At 41.6% G+C, this 21,896-nt stretch overlaps 1 protein-coding gene across 1 annotated transcript in view; it reads left to right on the forward strand.

The window, feature by feature from the left end:
- The window catches only part of DPT (dermatopontin), a 34,489-nt gene extending 12,890 nt beyond the window's left edge, over positions 1-21,599 (forward strand). The window contains exons 2-4 of the mRNA XM_003893522.5: positions 2,300-2,425; positions 15,618-15,725; positions 20,441-21,599. Coding sequence (XP_003893571.1) covers positions 2,300-2,425; positions 15,618-15,725; positions 20,441-20,507 — 301 coding nt within the window. The 3' untranslated portion in view covers positions 20,508-21,599. The remainder of the gene's footprint in view (positions 1-2,299; positions 2,426-15,617; positions 15,726-20,440) is intronic.
- Positions 21,600-21,896: the final 297 nt, after the last annotated feature.

Consider the following 21,896-nt stretch of genomic DNA (forward strand, 5'->3'; position numbering starts at 1 on the left):
TTCTTACAAGTCCTGGGAACAGGGAATTCAAGCTAATTTACATGGTTGACCAAATACCGAGCCCATCTCTCAATTCTTCTCACAACACAATAGCAAAGTGATTGATACAGAACAGTAGTAGAGTATAAGACGCTGAATGAATGAATGAATGAATGAATGAATGAATGAATGCATATTTTAATTATATATGAGGTGAATAAATGCATAACAAGTAATAAATAATTAAAAGGACAGATTATTTCTGACAGACATGTATTGTATTTAATATCTAATTTTGTTAGATTCGCAAGTTCATTCTCAGCAATGGAAAAGAATAAATGAAATCCAGTTGTTGATAATGTTACAATTTGTGTGTCAACAAGGTCTCTCTCACCAGTCAGCAGAGGGTACTTATTTTATGCATTATATTTTCTGGAAACTTATCTTCCCATGGAATACAGAGTTACATCCCAGCAGCTGTCTGGTCATGCCGCAATAGACAACTGCCTGCTCTGCCCACACATAACAGGAGATAGACCAACGGCTGGGATGGTGGGAAATGCAAAGAAAGAGAGGTAGCTGAAGAACTATTTTGGAAGAGTTTGTGAAAGAGCTCATTCTGTAAGGTGGAAATCCACTGGATTTCATTAAAGGGCCATGGATCACCATACCTATCTGGGCTTTGTATGCTGTGTAGGGGCAGAACGAATGATCGTCCTTGTGCTCAATTTCCAGGGCTCTGCTCTTAAGCAGAAGAAATGTTTATTTGAAATTCTTCAATACATTGTGCTTCTCTTTGTCTTCTTTTTATTTTAAATTCCAGTAAAATGAATTATAATACCTTTTATTTTAAATGACATGAACAATACAATCTTGAATTTGTAAAATTCTAGATGTAAAATTCTAGATCCTGGATAAGTTGCAAGAACAGTGGAAATGCCCTGACTGTGTAGAGCTTATGATCTTGTGGGTGGTAGAAAGATTCCAGGATAAGTAGCGAGAACAGTGGAAACCCACTGTGGCCAGGAAGAAAATAGCATTTTCATCATCACAGCAAAAAGCGGCAAGTCTGAAGGCACCATAGGAATTGGGTGCCATGGGAAAATCATACTAGAGATGGAACAAAGGAAGAAATGATTGTACTATTCTAAGCCAATGTTTAGTTAGAAACGTGCTGTGAAGACCAGCAGCAGCACAGGTCGAATGAAAGAGCAAAAATTATTTCTGGTCTGTGGACTGGAGTGGAGTGGTTACTATATTTGAAGAATTAGGACTAAGCAGCTAGGATAGGAAAGCGATCTTTAGAGGGAGTTTGAGGCATTCAGTTGGCCTGTTGCAACTCTGTAGGGACTGCCTCCACAGCCGGGATTCTTCTTGGCCACCTGGAAATAGAATTCTGAGCAAAACATGCCCTGGTTGTGTAGAGCTTATGGTCTTGTGGGTGGTAGAAAGATTCCTGGATAAGTAGCAAGAACCTGGGGTGCGGTCCCAGCTTTCCCACTGGGCTGACCTGGGCACATTCACCATACTCATCTGGGCTTTGCATGCTGCACAGGGACAGAACGAATGATCATCCTTGTGCTCAATTTCCAGGGCTCTACTCTTCTTCTTTTTTTTTTTTAATACTTTAAGTTCTAGGGCACATGTGCACAACGTGCAGGTTTGTTACATATGTATACATGTGCCATGTTGGTGTGCTGCACCCATTAACTCATCATTTACATTAGGTGTATCTCCTAATGCTATCCCTTCCCCCTCCCCACAATAGGACCCGGTGTGTGATGTTCCCCTTCCAGGGCTCTACTCTTAAGCAGAAGAAATGTTTATTTGAAATTCATTGTACTTCTCTTTGCTTTTTATTTTAAATTCCAGTAAAATGAATTTTAATATCTTTTCTTTTAAATGACAATTGTGCTTCTCTTTGTCTTTTTATTTTAAATTCCAGTAAAATGAATTTTAATATCTTTTGTTTTAAATGACATGAATAATACAATCTTGAATTTGTAAAATTCTAGAGGTAAATTTCTAGATCCACCCCTTTATGCAGGCTTCCATTTAACTATATATTCAAAGAGGTATGACAGGAGCAGTGTTCCCTAAATTTTGTTCAGTTAGAAAATTCTGAGTCACTTACATTTTAATGGAGAGGCTATAGTATCTCTACAAATATAATAAAGACTATTATTTGCATAAAAATGGAATACATTGTTAGGAATCTAGGTCAGAGAAACAGTGTGTAACTGTGGCAGTGGGGTCTTGGGAAGGGGTCTGTGTAGGTGTCACTGTCCTTAGGTTCCTGGGGTTGTTGTCTTCTCTTCAGGTACCAGACGTGCTCCAACAATGGGCTGGTGGCAGGATTCCAGAGCCGCTACTTCGAGTCAGTGCTGGATCGGGAGTGGCAGTTTTACTGTTGTCGCTACAGCAAGAGATGCCCGTATTCCTGCTGGTGAGTCTGGCTGCCAACCAAACCCTCGTGATTCCTGGGGTGGGAGAGGCACCTAGGAAGTGCTCTGGCCCATGTTTCTAGCTTCAGGTAAGCTTGAGGGTCACACACAAGCCTGGAAGACAGCGCTGGCATATAGACGAGAATGAATGAACGACTTAGGAGGATGTTCATGCCGAGAGGGATCTTTTGGGTTATCCAACCCCCCACATCCTTCTTTTGGCAGAAAAGGAAACAACCATAGAGCTGGCAGTGACTGGCCCAAAGTCACCCACCTACTCTGTGGGGATGCCAAGTCTTAAGCTTAGGCCTACTGACTCCCATCCCAGTGCTATTCTCCTTTTCCCCAACTTCTGGTAACTTCTAATCACATCTAAGGCTGCAGGGCGTATTTGGGAACCTGGTTTCCTGCAGTCCCTGTCTGCAAGAAACCAATCTTGTCATGGGTCAGAGTCTAGTACATAGTTGTACACAGAAAAAAACAACAACAAAAAAAGATAGTGCTGTTTTCTGCATCCATTTGGAATTCCAACCTCTGATATTTTGTTTCTTTCCCTCTCCCTGGGCTGATGCCGAATATTTACTGACCTAGCCTTCCAATGGACTAGGAGAATGTGTGTATTGTCATTTGCCCTGATGACTTACACTGGGTGTTAACAACACAACTGGCCCAGGTTTTTTGATCTGAAAACAAGCCAGACATTTCTGCCTTGGGCAAGAGGATCCAGAAGTGTCAACATGTGAAGGTTGGCTCCCTCAAGTAATTGATATCTCTACAGTTTAATTCTTGCAAGGACAGCTTCACAGATCATGCTTTTTCTCTGCAATCAGACTGCTTACTCCACAGATGCCCAGTGGCACACAGTATCTCTAGGGATACAAAGCCCCCAAAGCTTAACATTTTTCTTTTTAAAGTAATGACTGATAGTAAATTCAGAGCTCAAAGTCACCTGTCACTGTTTGATGGAGCAGAAAACTCCTTTAGTTCTTCAAAACCACTTCCATAAAGCAGTTTTTACTCTACTACAGTAGGTGAACAGGCCTGGCAAAGGTTTATGATGCAACTGGGATAGTTCCTGAACCAAAGACCTAAAGATCTCTTGCAGTGGAGGAGGTAGAAGGAGCACTAGTGTGGGCAAAAAGAAACTTGAGTTTCAGTCTCTGTGCTGGCCTCTTCTCACTTCCCTCCCCTCCTTCCCCTTTCCCCTTCTCCCCTCCCTCTCGTAACTCTGCAGGCTCAAGCACATCACCTAAAATGATGACCACTTTTTTTGGGTCTCCAAGATCTTTAAGACTCTGATGAAAACTATAGACCTTGTCTTCAGGGGTTAAAATACACTTAGCAAGGGCCGGGCGCGGTGGCTCAAGCCTGTAATCCCAGCACTTTGGGAGGCCGAGACGGGCGGATCACGAGGTCAAGCGATCGAGACCATCCTGGCTAACACGGTGAAACCCCGTCTCTACTAAAAAATACAAAAACTAGCCGGGCGAGGTGGCGGGCGCCTGTAGTCCCAGCTACTCGGGAGGCTGAGGCAGGAGAATGGCGTGAACCCGGGAGGCGGAGCTTGCAGTGAGCTGAGATCCGGCCACTGCACTCCAGCCCGGGCGACAGAGTGAGACTCCGTCTCAAAAAAAAAAAAAAAAAAAAAAAAAAAAAAAATACACTTAGCATGTTCATACAGAAGTTTTCAGGGAATTTCAGGAATCCTCAGACTCCCTGAAGGCCATTCATGGACACACTGCCAAGAGCTCCTGGATCATGAGTTGAAATTCTAAGGACTAGAAGATCTTTCAGGTTGTTTTGAACCCCAAAAATATCTTAACTCCGAAGGCACTTCTGCAAAAGATGATCCAGATGCCAGAATTGTTTTGAGAGGATGAAGTTTCCAAAGGCGGGTGAGCCCCAGTGAAAGGGGAGCGTAGGTAGGAGCTTGGCCTCCACAAGTCTCTCCTTCCCGGACTATTAACAGAATGGCACTTCCCACAAGGAAACCAGCCTCCCTTTGTTGCAAGGCATTAAAAGCCAATTAAAATGTATGTAAATTACCTGAAAGAGCAAGCAAAACCTAATACTCAGTCAGTGAATTTATTTACTACATTAGCATAACTTTCCCTGAGTCAGACTCCAAAGGAACACATCAGGGCTGGGGTATGCTGGGTGGCCAAGAGGAGTGGATTCAGGGGCAGGAAAAAGAGTGGGGAGGCGAGGAGGCAGCCCTGCACGAGCTGCAGTCAGGAGGAAGGGGAACATGGACAGCCTAGGGGCAGCTGGAGGCCTGGATGTGGGAGGCCCTGTCTCTCTGCCCTTCGTAGATGCCTCTGTCACAGCACTTTCTGCACTTTGCCACCTGCGTACAGTTGCTGCTCTCCACCTGGACTTCCAGTGTCTGGAGGATATGGGGCCACTCATTGTTCTTCGTATTTTCAATGCCCAGCATAGTGCTTCGAACATAGTGTCTTCTTAACAACTGTTGAACAAAAGTCCACATTAATAATTGTGGAGGGTGTATATAATGTGAAGTGGCCCAGAAAATATAATTTTCTTTCAAAGAAGGTTTTGTACTCTCCCCCACCGCTCCACTTCTGCCTAGAATATAAGCTCTACACAAGCAGAGATCTTTGTGCTGACATATGCCAAGCCCTATAAATAATGCCAGGCACATAGCATTTGCTTGGATGAAGGAATGACTTCAGCCTACTTTTTGTTATGAGCATTAAATAAGATAATACATTTCTGGTCTTGCCACTGTCTATGATCACACAGAGCTGACCTGTCTTGAAGCAGAGTCCCCTTCACGCTCCCAGATGCAGGAGAGCCCCAACCTCCTCACCAACTAACAGGACATTCAAAGGCAAACCCTGCCCAGGAACAACCTGACAGGTGTCTGGTCATTGCAGGAAGCAGAACTTGAGAGCGGGGTTGGTTATGCAGAGGAATAAGACACGTGATCAGTTGGACAGTCTGTTGTTGGGTGTACTAACTCATTCTTCCCCAGGCAAAGAGGAGTAAGCTGAGGCAGCAACATTCCTCATCACAGCAAGCCCCAAGGTCTCTGCAGAGATGAGTGGGAGAGCCTGCTGTGTCTGCGGTCATGCCATCATGGCTGGCTGCCCCCTGCCCAAACAGAACAACAACAGGGAGTGGGCTTGGGCCTCAAGGCTTTGGGTGATCAGGCAGGCGGCAGGCGAGGAACTAAGGCTCACTGGTTTTAGAAAAGTTATCAAGGCTGGGCACGGTGGCTCATGCCTGTAATCCCAGCACTTTGGAAGGCCGAGGTGGGCGGATCACAAGGTCAGGAGATCGAGACCATCCTGGCTAACACACTGAAACCCATCTCTACCAAAAATGCAAAAACAAAAAAAAAAAAACAAAAAACAGAAAACAAAAAAAAATTAAGTGGGCGTGGTGGCGGGCGCCTGTAGTCCCCAGCTACTCGGGAGGCTGAGGCAGGAGAATGGCTTGAACCCGAGAGGCAGAGCTTGCAGTGAGCTGAGATCATGCCACTGCACTCCAGCCTGAGTGACAGAGTGAGACTCCATCTCAAAAGAAAAAAAAAAAAGAAAGAAAGAAGGAAAAGTTGTCAAACAGAGGTAGGGGGTGGATGAAAGTAAGTGTGAGAGAAAGAGGTAAACATCTAAATCTTCCCAGAATTCCCATATTCCATGGATCTCTGTGATCTGTGTTAACACTCTGAGCATTGCTTCTTGAAGCTTATCCTGTCTGTTTATTTGAATGCTGAGACCTGAAAAAGACAGGTCTTTGTGTCTCCAGTTCCACTGTTGTTTTAATGATGCCCCAGATTTCCAGTGGTCACCTGGAGACTGGTTCCAGGATACTTCTGCTTCCTCAAAAATGCTAGGTATCATTCCTCTCACATACTTTAGAAATGACTTCTCAGGCTCTCTTAGATGCAAATCATCAGCTAAGATGCTAAAAATGTAATGATTATATAGACATATATGTAGAAACAAAGTCTCAACATTAAAGATTGATAGATAAAGATGAGAAATTTTGAGTTCCCAGAGATATTCATGTCTCTGCTGACAAAGTTTACCCAAAGCCTTGATCTGCAATGATTTTGCCACCCCCCACCCCACCCCAACCCCCACACCCTTCACCCTTCCTTACCCCATCCTACCATCCAGACATGTTACTGCTGGTCTGTAGAGTCAAAGGGTGGGGGAAAGTAGAGAGAATTACTCCAAAAGACATGACAAGTCAACTTTGGACAACTTAGACATGACAAGTCCTACTAAGGTATGTTTCCACCTGGCTGGTTCTATTTCTGATGGCATGGTGTTAGAGCTGAGAGCTATCACGGTCGCCAAATAAAATGGTGTTTTTTCAAAGAAAACATTGGAGAAGCAGCAGAATGAGATTCAAGTATGCAGCGTGGTACACGGTGTATGACTCACTATCCCGCTGGTGTGTCTAGACATTTTAGTGGCATCTTTAAATTGCCTGAGTCATGATGTTATATTATATGTCTTTCTAAATGCCTCCAGGGCATAAATTAGGTCTTATTTTTTCAACATCTCCAGGATATTACCTAGCACAAAATAGACTCTTAATAAATGTGTCAGATGAATAACTGAACGTTGCAAGTCCCTAGGAACAGTAACAATGGTGAAACCCGACATTGATGTGATGACGTTTTATAGTTGACAAAGACTTCTTTCAAGTACGTTATTTTATTTGATCCTTTTAACAGCCCGACAGAGTGAAGTGAGAACTCTTTTTCCTGCACCTTCCCACAGTGAAATGCTGATAACCCTCTTATCTGAAACCTTCCTTTACATGACTTTAATTAGCTTGAATTACCTCCCAGGGAACTGGACCCATGTGTGTGGGAATGACATTTTCCCCCTTCCTTCTTTGAAAGGCGTTCTGCAGCACGCAGCCTGACACCGTATGAACTAGCTAAGTGGGCATCTAGCGCCTGTGTTCATGAGCACTTAGGGATTCAGAAATATCATCACTCTAGGCTGGAAAAAACAAGTCATCCAACCAACTCCCAAATGAGTGTGGGATTTATTTGTTTGGTGGGAACCAAGGTGCTGCTCTCATTTCAGCTTGTGCAGTTTCTTGTTGGATATTACAGCCTCACAGGACTCTGGCAAGAAAGCAAATTCCTGATAGATGTGGACATGCCGTTATGAAATGGTCTCCACTGGATTGGATGAATATGTGAATTTTATAGATATTTATTTAGGTATGAGAGTTCTAATTCTTAGTCTAGTGGTCTGCAAACCACAAACACGTGTCACTGAAGTTGCCACAACCCTTTAGACATTGTTTGTCATAACCTCTCTTCTCCAAACAGCTCAGTAGCTGCAGGCTGTACAGCAGACTGTCTACTGTCCAGGCGGAGACTCTGTGTCCCAGGAACTGATGGTTGTAAATTATTTTCTTTTCTAAATGGTTCTTCTCCAGAGCCATGGCCTTTCATTAGGTTCATTGGATAATATCTTTTTACCATAAAATAATGCATCCATTTACATGACCTTTACTTTTCTCTTCAACCCTGATATTCTGTCTCTCAGACTTTGCATTCTTCACTGCCTCCTTCTCTACTCTCTGTGTGCAAGTCATAAGCCAGAGAATGCTTTTTTTAAAAAAATTCCTGTATAGTTCTAGTTAACAACATCAGTTGATTAGAACATTCTTATCTCTCCCACCCCAAAGCACCCAGTCAAAGCTAATCTTTAATTCCTAACCTCTTTGTTCAGATGTTAATACAAGATAGGGAGTGTTTGCATGTTCACTCCTGTAATGCTGTTTCAGGGACAGGAACAATCTCACAGGCCCCTGCATTGCTGTGCCTGTCATATGCCACCTGTGCCCAGACAGCCTCCTGCAATTCAGCTCCCAGAGGCCTGGTAAGAAGAGCAGCTTGCATGCTGGTGGTCTGTGCAAGCTGGAAGCTATTACTATAGAGATGGACATACTTAAGTGTTGAGGAAATTGGACTAGATGTCACAATTTAAAGGAAATTATACTGGGATTAGATGCTCTGTGCCCTACTAAAACCATTGCCTTGCATTGCATGATGTACATAGCACTCATTGTGCAGACAGCCGCCTCGCTGAGCTTGAGCAAAATCAATCATCCCTTTCATCAGCTGGAGTGGTTTTCATAATCACTGTGCCATATTTAAAATGTAGACATGTACAATTGGCACTCCATATCTGGGGGTTCCCTATCCAAGAATTCAACCAACTTTGAATCAAAAATATACAGAAAAAAACAATAAAAATAAAAATAACAATACAACAATAAAAAATGATACAAATACAAAACCATGTAGTATAATAACTATTCATGTAGCATTTACATTATCTTAGATATTATAAGTAATTTAGAGGTGATTTAAAGTAAACGGGAGGATATTCATAGGTTATATGCAAATACTACACCATTTTAGATCAAGGGCTTGAGTTTCTGCAGATTTTGGTATTCATGGGAGTCCTGGAATCAATGCCCTGCAGATGCCACTGATGACTGTTTTATTAGTCCGTTCTCACACTGCTAATAAAGACATACCCGAGACTGGGTAACTTATAAAGGAAAGAAGTTTAATTTACTCACAGTTTGCAGGGCTGGGGAGGCCTCAGGAAACTTACAATCATGGCAGAAGGGGAAGCAAACACGTCCTTCACATGATGGCAGGAAAAAGGGCCAAGCAAAAGGGGGAAAAGTCCCTTATAAAACCATCAGATCGCATGAGAACTCATTCACGATCATGAGAACAGCATGAGAGTGACCACCCCTGTGATTAAATTACTTTCCACTGGGTCCCTTCCATGACATGTGGGGATTATGGAAACCACAATTCAAGGTGAGATTTGGTTGGGGACTCAGAGCCAAACCATATCGACTGTATTTGGTGCCTGCATTATAGGTGATACCTTTCTCCCTATGTTCAAACTTCAAAAGCAGAAATATCATAGATGCGTCTAGCAAGTATTCGTTAACCCAAGGCCAGCTACTTAGAACAAAGTAAACCTCTCAGTTACAAACCAAATCTGATGTTTTATTCTATCTAGTCTGCTTCCCTCTACTATAATAGATTCTAGAAGCAATCATTCTTACTTCTATTTATTAATTCACTTAAGCAGTCAATGAATGTGAATGGATATGAAATAATAACAATTCATAGGCTTTGGTTGACCCTAATAATGATAATGATGATAATAATAATATTTATTGACACCTACCATGTGTTCATGTGTTACTGCATTTAATCCTCACACACAAAAATTATGATACTATCATACAGATGAGGGAACTGAGCTATAGAAGTTATGGCTTCCTTCAAAGTTCCAAACTTGACTCAAACAGTCTATCTGCCTCCAAATCCCATGCTCTTTGCATTGTAGTGAGCTGTCTCTATATGAGGAATAAGACTTCTATAGGTGAAACATTACATAATAGCACATTAGACATCTGGTAGAAAACAGAGAATAAAGCTATTTTAATTGGAGTGGAGCTGTTGAAGGTGGAGTAGCCCCCACTGATGTGCAGACCAAAGGTGACCACCATACAATGTGGCTAATGAAAATCAAAACGAGTCAAAGCAAATGTGCTTGCTGACTAGCCCTGGACTTGGACAGTGAGTTAGAAACTCACTTCCAAGAAAGCAATTTGGAAAGTGTTCAGGGACTTTCCTCTACTCATTTAAGTCACAGATATCCCTGGAACTGTTGTTCCCTTGTGTTGTGATACATGTCTGAAGTGTTTGAAATATGAAGTCCCAAAATGCCATAAGAGGACAGACATGGACATTTGTTTTTATTTCTCACACCCCAGAGCCCCAGGGTTCAGGTTTTCTGTGTAGAGAAGGGCACTTGGGTGACTACAGAGGTACCACTTGGCCAATCCCCAGCTCTTGTGGGAAGAAGCCGGGGGGTTGTTCTTTGTGGCTGTTTTCCTTTACATGTAACTCCATTTGGGGTTTATTTTTTCTGTCTTTGCAAAACTAATTCAAAGAGAGTCTGATGTAGCTCCTAATAAAGACAAACTAAGCAATCTGAAATATGTTCATTCCTTATAGCTTACCTGGAAAAGCATTATGCAAGAGGATTGATCATGAACAGACTGACTTTATTTAACAAACTTCTCAATGATTTGCCTGTCAGAAAGGGACATCTTTTTAGCTGAATGTACAAAACATAAGCCAGCCTCAACATATCAAATCCACAAATGTTGAGTTTCTCCTCCAAACCCACTTCTGAACCAGATCATAAAAGCATATTTGATTCCATGCACCAATGATCCCTCAAAGAGCTCACTATATTGGCCCTCATGATGTTATACAGCATTCCATTATTTTGCTAAATATATAGTGCTGATGTATTTGTCCATTTTCATGCTGCTGATAAAGACATACCTGAGACTAGGCAATTTACAGAAGAAAGAGGTTTAGTGGAGAACTCACAGTTCCATGTGGCTGAGGAAGCCTCACAATCATGGCGGAAGGCAAAGAGGAGCAAGTCACATCTTATGTGGATGGCAGCAGGCAAAAAGAGAGCTTGTGCAGGGAAACTCTCATTTTTAAAACCATCAGCTCTCATGAAACTGATTCACTAGTATGAACACAACACAGGATACACCTGCCCCAAGATTCAACTACCTCCCACCAGGTCCCTCTCACAACATCTGAGAATTCAAAATGAGATTTGGGTGAAGACACAGCCAAACTATATCAGCTGACATGTCACAGGACATTAGAATAGGATATTTAAAGTAAGGTGCTAATTGAGTGGTGGAGAAATAGAAGAAAAACAGAATTCAACATTGAACGACCACTAGAAGCTTCTCTAAAACGTTTGAGCATGAGCTGAGCTATAAAAGATTATTTGGAAGACATTCTAATTTTATTCTTATTTTTTAAAAAGCTGAAGTATGGCTTCCTTAGGTACCCGTTCTGATCTGTTCATATGTAAATGCTGGGGTTTTCTTCCAGTTTTTATGGTAGGGAGTCTGTGGTGTGTGCTTTTCTGGTGTCCCCACAAAGTGGACCAAGGTTGGGGATCTGATGGTTCCTGAGCATGAGATGAAGCTGCATCTGTTCATGTGCACATCAATAGGAGGGAAAGTCCTGAAAGAGGAGCTTCCAGGTGACACCGAGTAATCCAGTTGTCCTAATTCCCCCAAGTGAAACGGCTGTAACAAACACATGTCAGTGCTATGAAGTCTGACTTTCATAGAAGAAAAGCGTCTAGCTCTGAATAAGGTCTCGTAGAGGTGGGTTTTCACAAAACCTTATGCTGAGTCACTTTATGTCAGGGAATAGATTGAAAATCTTTACTTTAACTGTTAAAAACCTAATCAGTTCTCAACCAAACCTCTGACAATGAATAAAATTGGCCACTGTATAGAACTAGATTGTATCTCCATTTCCCTTCCTAAAATGGATGTGAGAACATATATCTGGACTCAGCTCTGCGATATGTCTATTCCTGTGGCAAAAGAGCCGAGACATCTATCAGCAGCAGCTCAGTCTATGATATTGTATTGACCAGCAAACATTCATTGAGTCTAGTTGGATCTGTTGATAATTTTAGTGCTTCAAGAATCTTAGATGGGAAAAATCCTATATCAATCTTAAAATTTTCTTCAGTTTGAACTGATTTCCCTCAGCTCATAACTAAGATAATATTTAAATTTTTTCCCATCAGCCTCAGCAGACACAAGAGTTGTACAAGTGGCTTTATGTTATCAAGTTTTTACTTAGCTTTGGAACAACTCTCTGTCTCTCATCTTGACAGCAGAAAAAATGTTGTGAAGTGAGAAATTGTACCATAAGAATCATTCATCTGAAAGTGACAGGAATAAACACACACACACACACACACACACACACACACACACATACCCCACCGGTAGTTTTTATTAAAAATTAAATAAGATCTAAAATCGAATAAATCTATTCAAACTCTTTACTTTAGGGGAAAGGAGAAAATAAGGCTTCCCATAGAAATGTTTGAAAAGTAGACTCATTTCAATAAAGGCATCTTCCTGACCTGTACTCTTCTTCATCTTGCCAAGCTGAAGGTTTGCTTGATTGTTTTAATTCATCTAGGAATGTATGGCAATGCTCAGTATGAAGTGTGTTTTTCAAAAAAACTACTTAAAGTGACCTAGTAATTCACAAAGAAACTGGAACCACACTGAACTCTTCCCCCACCCACACTGGCAAAGCCCAATGTCACAGCTTAGGAAACCCTGATCATTCTGCTTCCTTGTAGCCTCTTGTAATTTCCTGACAAGTCCGTATGCCCTGTCTCAGTGTCTAGTTCTGAACGTTTAAATTCTTTTTTCTCTCTAAGGAGCTATTACTGGGGCTTTCACTTATTAGGACACTGTGTGTGTGTGTGCACACGTGCATGTGCAATATCATCAAGAACTAAATGCAGCCACATATATCTGGTTTGCAAACACAGAATACAGAATCCTGGGCCACATTGACACAACAGTTCTTCCTATGGATGGTGTTTGTGAGATTCACTTTCTACCAGTGATTTGGGTCATTTCTCCCTTGGTATTTTTTAATCTCGTAAAGTAAGAGAGATTTCCATCGATATCCAACCTCCTTCCCTATCCTCAATCCAGGTTTTTCTAAGACAGTCTAAACTTGATCCCATGGTGTTATAACAAAAACAAGACAAAATAACAACAACCAAAAGTCACACAAAACAAAACCTGTCTGTGACCAAGGAGAAAATGTACCGATGGTCATGTACCTCACCTTCTCTAGGACATTCTAGAAATTCAATGGACATCAGTCCCTCACGAAGAGGCTTCTCAGACAAACTGTCCAGTTAGACAGGGGTCTTATGTCTGGTCACTACCAACAATGAAGCAATAGAGAATCCTAATTAAATAAAGCATTAAATAATATTTTCCCTGTTTGAAGCGTAAAACTTCTTGATTTTTTTTTAAAGGTAAGCTTTTCTTTCCCACTTTATTCCATGGTATTTATCCAAGTATCTGAAGACAGATCAGAGTGGTCAGTAAAAACTTAAAAATAAAAATCTAGCCTCATAATTTCCAAATACTTTTAGCAATTGGATTTAGCCTAATGCAGTGTTGCTGTATGTAGATTCTGCCTTGGCAAAAAGAAAAAAAAAAAAAAAGTTTGGTAATTAATTTTTACACATTGTATCCAAAGACTGCTTCAAAAGTTTTTGAAAGTATTTTTTGTTCCCTGAAGGAAGGAAAACACGCACACCCCCACCCCCACCCAACCTCTTATTCTAATTTGCATTATTCATGTTCTCAACAAACCTCTCTTTCCTTGGGTAAACTTTAATACAGTCCTTGTTAGAATTCTCATGGATCATAAATCAGTGGGATCCAAGTAAGGCCCTATTAGTTCTACTTATAAGACATTTACCATGCTGGGCGCGGTGGCTCACGCATGTAATCCCAGCACTTTGGGAGACTGAGGTGGGCGGATCACTTGAGGTCAGGAGTTCCAGACAAGCCTGGCCAACATGGCGAAACCCCATCTCTACTAAAAATGCAAAAATTAGCTGGGCATGATGGCACACACCTGTAATCCCAGCTACTTGGGACACCGAGACAGGAGAATCGCTTGAACTCGGGAGGGGGGAAGTTGCAGTGAGCTGAGATTGTGCCATTGCACAACAGCCTGGGTGACACAGTGAGACTCGGTCTCAAAAAAAAAAAAAAAAAAAAAAGACATTTACCTGAAAGATAAAGTCCTGCTTCTGGACCTCTTTGGAAGCACAAAATAAGTTTCTGGATTGGCAGGGCCTTATTTCCCTTCATGAACACATTAAGCCAAAACACATGTACCTCACTTTGGGTTGGGCTTGCCATCCTGATAGAGCATAATTATGTATTAGGAAAAGTCAAATCAGGGAGCAAGAGTTAGTGAATAATGGGTAAAAGGAATGATTATGAACCAAGAGAATGGGCTAACCATTGATCTTGCTCCATCTGTGCACTGAGATCCTCCTAGGAGCCCTTACGGTTTATAAATCAAACTTTTCATGATTTAATGACAATCTTAGAGAAAGATCACCGTCAGTCTGCAGAGGGGAAAATCTTTCTAGCATTAATAAACAGTGATCTGTTAAACCCAAATCAGATGAAATTATTGACACTCACAAACTAGTTGTTTTCCAAGCTACCCTGGGGTTTGGATAAAGACTTTGGAGGAACTATTTCATGGTAAAAGGACTGTTTTGGTCCTGAAGGTCCCAGTGGCAAAGCCCTTATGAGAACCGGCGGATTCTAGACTTACTCCAGGATGGACTACCGTGGACCTACTCATATGAAGTCCCAGGGTTTACTCAATATTGGAAGAGAAGGAAAGGAAAGGAGGAAGAGGAAGAAGAAACAAAATAGTTCTTAGTGATTCAACACCTACCATGTGTATAGCACCCTCATCACTCACTTTTATTAGTTCCAATGACAAACCTATAAGGTAGACTTTATTCTTCTACAGGTCAGAAAACTGAGATTCATTGACTTTCCCCAGGCTATATATTTATTCAGCTAATATTTATTATGTATCTGTTTTAGGTGCTGGATGAACAATGGTGGACAAGGCAAAACCTCTACCTTTGGGGAGCTTACATTTTAATTAAATAACTTTTGAACACTTTGTTGACTATAACTCACAATAAGAAACATATGTTAAACTAGCACAATATGTACATCTTATTAACACACACACATATATATTTGAAACAAAATGTTTACATACATAGACTTATCCTTATTGCATGTGATGCATGCTTTGATATTTTCTTTTCTATTTTATATCTTTTTAAACCCAATTAAATTGACTTTGTTGTCAATGAATGAATCATAATCTAAAATTTGAAAACATTGTCTTAGTTGACTTGAATAGAATAGGAATAATATTGATATTAATCAATATCAAGAACTCCAAAGTTATTTTGATAATTCCAAAGCCTGGGGAGGTATCTACATCTTTTTCAGTGTACAGTTTAATGGCCTAGAAATGGACGATGAGAAGCGAGAGGAGAGCTGTTTGTTTCTTCACAGCCTGGAGTGGTTTGGTGGATGTCATTTAACTTCAGTCTGGATTTGTCAAGATGCTCAAACTCCATCTCTTCTTCATAGTGTGTCTTCTGTTTGCTCCCAGCAATAATAATGTGTTTTATTTTCCTCTAACCTTTTGTTCTTCCTGCATAGGCTAACAACAGAATATCCAGGTCACTATGGTGAGGACATGGACATGATTTCCTACAATTATGATTACTATATCCGAGGAGCAACAACCACTTTCTCTGCAGTGGAAAGGTGAGAAAGATAGCCCCTTCCCCATGGGGCTAGGGTTAAAGGAGCTGGGACTAACTCCTGCAAGGATTATACCTGCAGGAATTTATGAACACACACACACACACACACACACACATATGCAGAATACAAGTGCAGATTTCTTACATGCACATATATTTCTGCAGGAACTTTGACCTGAGGTTTTCCTTATTTTAGTTTCCTACCTGGTCAAGGATTAACTTCAGGTTTGGCTGGAAAATGGGAGGCCATGGGAAGTGAGCTGTTCTCACGAGCTCACCTCCTGGAGCTGCTCACCTTGGAGATGAGGGTGGATTCCAGCCTGCTCAAGAGCAAAGTCCTAAACTTGGTATCCCTTGATGGTCTAAGATTTTTCCCCTCACTCAATTTCAAAGAGTACTTTTCCTCATGAAACACCAAGAGGAGAAGGCAAATACAGTTAGAGGAGTGCCCATTGTCAAAATGGACCCCCTTCAACCACATTCCTCTATATGATCCCCACTTTGGGTTTTAGGAAAGAAGAGAGAAGAGAAAGAAAAGGGATTGGAGATAAGAAACACACAGAATCGCCGGGCGCGGTGGCTCACGCCTGTAATCCCAGCACTTTGGGAGGCCGAGACGGGCGGATCACGAGGTCAGGAGATCGAGACCATCCTGACTAACACGGTGAAACCCCGTCTCTACTAAAAATACAAAAATTAGCCGGGCGCGGTGGCAGCGCCTGTAGTCCCAGCTACACGGGAGGCTGAGGCAGGAGAATGGCGTGAACCCGGAGAGGCGGAGCTTGCAGTGAGTGGAGATCACGCCACTGCACTCCAGCCTGGGCAACAGAGTGAGACTCTGTCTCAAAAAAAAAAAAAAAAAAAAAAAAAAGAAGAAACACACAGAACCTACCGTCCTGGTCTGTTTGGGCTCCTTTACCACATTACCTTAGACTGGGTAACTTACGAACAATAGAAATTTATTGTTCACAGTTCTGGAGGCTGGAAAGTCCAAGATCAAGGCACCAGCAGGTTCAGTGTCTGGTAAGGGGTTGCTTGCTGCTTCAGAGATGTTGCTTTATTACTGTGTTCTCACACATGGTGGAAAGGGCAAGCCAGCTCCCTTCAACTTCTTTTATATGGGCACTAATCCCATTCATGACAGCAGAGCCCTCATGGCTTAATCACCCCCCTAAAGGCTCCTCCTCCTAATACTATCACATTGAGTATTAGGTTCCAACATATAAATTTTAAGGGGACACCAACATTCAGACCACAGCATCTACCAACCATATTTAGAAATGAAAGGAGTTAACAATCCCTCAGTAAAGCTGACAAAAATTAATGAAAGAAGAGAATTTAAATGGCCTGACAATAAAAACTGCACTAACCCTTTTTTCATCACCTTTCTCTCACAATCAACTCCTTAGTCCTATCTCAAATACATCAAAACAGTCAGAAGAAAACAAGAATTGTACTCCCTACTAATACAGAGAAAGGTGTGGGTAAATTCAGGTGTTAATGATTGGTTTGGCCTACTTTTAGTCAGCTGATAATCACTTTTTACACAGAAATGAATTCCTGAAAAGTTACCAATAAATATTTTGCAAACCAAATAACACTTACATTAACTCATAAGATAGTATGCTATGATGAATTTGAGTGTGACACATCTTTGGTGTGTGTCTGTGTTTTCAAACAGAATTACATCTGAAATAAAGTTAACTTATTTAATATGACCTAGAATTTCTTTTTTTTTTTTTTTTTTTTTTTTAAAGACATTAAGTAGCTCTGGAAAGGCACAATATATATTGCAGGCTGATCAGCAAAAACCTTTATGTTTACCCATAGACAAACCACTCAGTTTGCACACATTACTTATTTTTACTTTAGATATACTTTAAACTAGCCTAGTTACCAATTTTCTAGAAGCAGCAAATTAGAAAGGGAACCCACTATATAGTACTTAGAATGAAACTCATTCCACCAATGAAAATAAATAGCTGGATGACATGACAACAAATATGCGTAAGAACAATAAAGAAAATGAAAGGCTGAAGAACTCAAAGAACGTGGGTTGTCATTTAGCAGGGCCATGCTCCCCAAAGTGCAAAATGAAATAACAGGGGTGCCCAATGCTGCAAATGATGACTTCAGCTCAACAAGAAAATTAGTTCCATGTTCCCTGTTTAAGAAAGCAGGAATGAATACAGTAAAGGAAGAGTGCCATCCAAGATTAGGATGATATAAATCTATTTGAATAGTTAAAATGCTCAATTCAGTTTTCAGTAAATTCAGTTTTCAGTAAATTTTTGGTTATGTGGATTACCCAGAATCATGAAAAACTGAAATATTATGTCATTGCATTAATTTAAAATGAATATCTTCCCCCCAAAATAAAATAAAATAAATATACTCATGTAATTTTGCTACTGTCATCAAAAACAAGTAGCTTAATGACCCACAACTTAGGTTTCTTCGGCTCTGCTGAAAGACGCCGAGGCCCCCAGCTTGGAGAACTATTGTCAGGGCAGGACTCCTTGTGCAAGAGCTTTCCCTCCACATGCAAATAATAGTGGTTTCCTCTTAGAATGCTATTTTTTCCATCTGTGCGCTATTGACATCTGGGTCCAGATATTTCTTTGTTTCAGGGTCTGTCCTTTGCATTCTGGATGTTTAGCCTACCCACTAAATGCTACTAGCACTCCACCCCAAGTTGTGACAACCAAAAGTAGTTGCAGACATTGCCAAGTATTCCCTTGGGGAGCAAATTTGCCCCCACTGTCCTGGTGTGAAATCAGAGACTGAACCTGGTGGAATCATTTGGTCTTCATAGGATCAAGTCTAAGTTTTACTCAGCATCAATTAATAGCCTTTTAAAAGAGTGGTTTGAATGCCTGATCATAAGATCTTGTTTATCTGTGTTTGTTGGTACGCAGATAAATAAGACCTGCCTGCAGTAATTAGTCATTTGGTAAACCCACATGCCACCAATTTTCTAATTCCCTTCTAAAACAATCTTTTGACAATTGCAGGAATCAAAATATCACCTAGGCTCTGGTATCACCCAGACCCTCAAGTTGATTATCCAGATTTGCGTTGAGGGACTCTATACCCAATTGTTTTAAACAAATGACCCAGAGCAACAGACTCAGAATTAGAAAGCCTGCCTTACGCTGTTTAAGCAGAGTCAGCCCCATTTTTCAGTTTAGAAGCTGGATGGAGGCCTTGTTAGTCATAGTGGTTGGGATAAATTGTTGAAAACAGACCTTGCAGATTGAAAATGGAGATAGATAATTCTGAGTTTGTAAAGGACCCCACTAAGCTTTGGAATGATTTGCATAATTAAATATGGAAAACCTCTTTATTGTTGCCCTTTATCAGGACTGTGTAAAGGGCATGGCAGCTGTGTGTTCTTCTGGGCTTAAGATTACCTAGTTAGGGAGACAGTGTGGTTTAAGAGAAAGATCAAGATTTGAGTCCAATAAACTGTGAATCTGAAATTATCACCTATTACTTGTACTACCTTAAAGCAAGTTAATTATTTCTCTGAGCCTGGTTCTTCACTCAAACAATGAATTGTTGTGAGGATTAAAAGAGAAAACAGGTAAAGCATCTGTTACAATGCCAGATATATTGGAGGCTACAATTATCATTATCACTGTTCAACAATATTAGACCACAGGAGTGTCGTGCAATGTAGGCACTCGATACATTTCTCTTAAATGGATGAATAAAGAACATAAGTTTGCCCTGAGCAAAGAACATTCCTTGAAATGTATCCATACCACATTTTTCAAAACTTAGTAATGCTATGTACACTCTTCCCATCCCCAACCACTTAAACACATAGGCAATTCATTTAAACACATAGGCAATTCATAACTATTCTAGTGACGCCAGAATGGCAGCCATTTTCTTTTTTACTTTAAGGGATTTTTTCATTTCTCTGTAGCAGTGTTTTCTGAAGGGAAACACATGTATAGCACAGAGCCCAGTGCGTGGTGAGCACTCTGCATACGGTAAGTGCTCAGAAAGAGTCAGTGGGAACATGGATGGACTTTTTAAAGCAAGATTTTTTTTTTTTTCGAGACAGGGTTTCACTCTGTCACCCGGGCTGGAGTGCAGTGGCACCATCTCGGTTCACTGCAGCCTCAACCTCCAGGACTCCAGCAATCCTCCCGCCTCAGTCTCCCAAGTAGCTGGGACTACGGGCGTGAGCCACCACACCCAGCTATTTTTTTGTATTTTTTTGTGGAGTCAGGGTTTCCACATATTGGCCAGACTGGTCTCAAACTCCTAGCCTCAAGCAATCCACCTGCCTCAATCTCCCAAAGTGCTGGGATTGCAGGTGCGAGCCACCAAGCCCAGCCTAAAACAAGATTCTTTACAATGAAATGGAGATTATGTTAAATAAATGCTTTTATTCCAAGCTGTTAACCCACAGGTCCTTGAGGTACTTTCTGGAGGCAGCAGGGGTGAGCTGACCACCAGTGATGAGCAGAGGCGTCCACACAGCCAGTGATCTAGTTAGTCACCTTCAAGGGTGATCTGAACTCACAGATTTGTCGGCTCTTGGGAAACTGCATAAAGATGTCTTCTAAGAGCAAAGTGAGGTTAAGTGTCCCTTCAGTTCCCAGATCCTCCAAATGTTCTCTGTTGCTGTTTCCCCAGCAGCGATTCTTCCTGCCCTGTCCTTTCTCACTGATATTCATTTTCTGACTCTCCCTCCCACAGGGATCGCCAGTGGAAGTTCATAATGTGCCGGATGACTGATTACGACTGTGAATTTGCAAATGTTTAGATTTGCCACATACCAAATCCGGGTGAAAGGAAAGGGGCCAGGAGACCGGAGGGTGTCCACATATGTTAACATCAGTAGGATCTCCTATACCAGTTTCTGCTGCTCTCTTTCCTTCTCCCTGAGCTGGTAGCTGCAATGCCAGCTTCCTGGGCCTTTCTGACTAGTATCACACTTATAATAAAATCCACCATTAAACCATGTTTCTCACTTTTCACACGTTCCATAGCAACTGCTTTATATGACTGATGATGGCTTCCTTGCACACCACATATACAGTGTGCATGCTTACAGTCGGGCTTCTAGAGCACCCGCTGCAGCCTGGCTACTGCTTTTTACTGCAGAATGAACTGCAAGTTCAGCATAGTGGAGGGGAGAGGCAGAACTGGAGGAGAGGTTCAGTGAAGGTTCTCTACAGCTATGCCTGTTTGAATGATATGTAGGGTCCCCACAAAAAGCAGGCTTTCTGCCCTGAGGGGCATCTTGCCACTTCCCTACTCCACATGAGCCATGCATGCTTAGAAATCCAAGTGCAGAGCTCTTTGCTCCAGGAGTGAGGAGACTGGGAGGTGAAATGCGGAAGTGGAAGGGTTTGGGGGCAGAGCTGAAAACAGGGTTGGAAGGATTTCCTGAATTAGAAGACGAACATTAACATACCCAGTAATGAAAATGAGTGCAGGGGCCAGGGGAACCCGTGAGGATCAGTCTCAAATGAGATGAAAACAGGGAAGCAGAGAAAGGTCAGAGAATGGGACTCAGATTGGGAACTTGTGGGAATGAGAGTGACCAGGTTGAACTGGGAAGTGGAAAAAGGAGTTTGAGTCACTGGCACCTAGAGGCATGCCCAGGATTCCTAGGAAGGCTGGCAGACACCCTGGAACCCTGGGGAGCCACTGGCAAACTCTCCTGGATTGGGCCTGATTTTTTTTTGGTGGGAAAGGCTGCCCTGGGGATCCACTTTCCTTCTGTGTGTGATTCGGGAGTTCTTCTGCAGAGATGGCGCTATCTTTCCTCCTCCTGTGATGTCCTGCTCCCAACCCTTTGTACTCTTTATTACAAAAGAAATAAAAATATTAACGTTCACTATGCTGAAAATATTCAGGGTCGGTTTTTGCTCTCTACTCTTTCCCTTGCTGGTTATTTATCCATTCATTCTGAATATACCGGTTAGCATTGTGGTTTGTGCCAAGCACCATGCAAGGCCCCAGGAGTACAATTATGACAATGATGACAGTGTGGTTGGGGAATTAGATATTTAAGACATGAAGTGCTAAATGCTTTACTTAAGATTAAACAAAGGAAGGAATCACATTTCTTGGCCTTTGAGTTTAGCCTAATCTTTTCTCAGCATCCTTCAACCTTCCTTATCCCAAGATGTCACTGGAATTTTTA

Source organism: Papio anubis, chromosome 1 (assembly GCF_008728515.1).
Source record: "Papio anubis isolate 15944 chromosome 1, Panubis1.0, whole genome shotgun sequence".
NCBI lineage: Eukaryota > Metazoa > Chordata > Mammalia > Primates > Cercopithecidae > Papio > Papio anubis.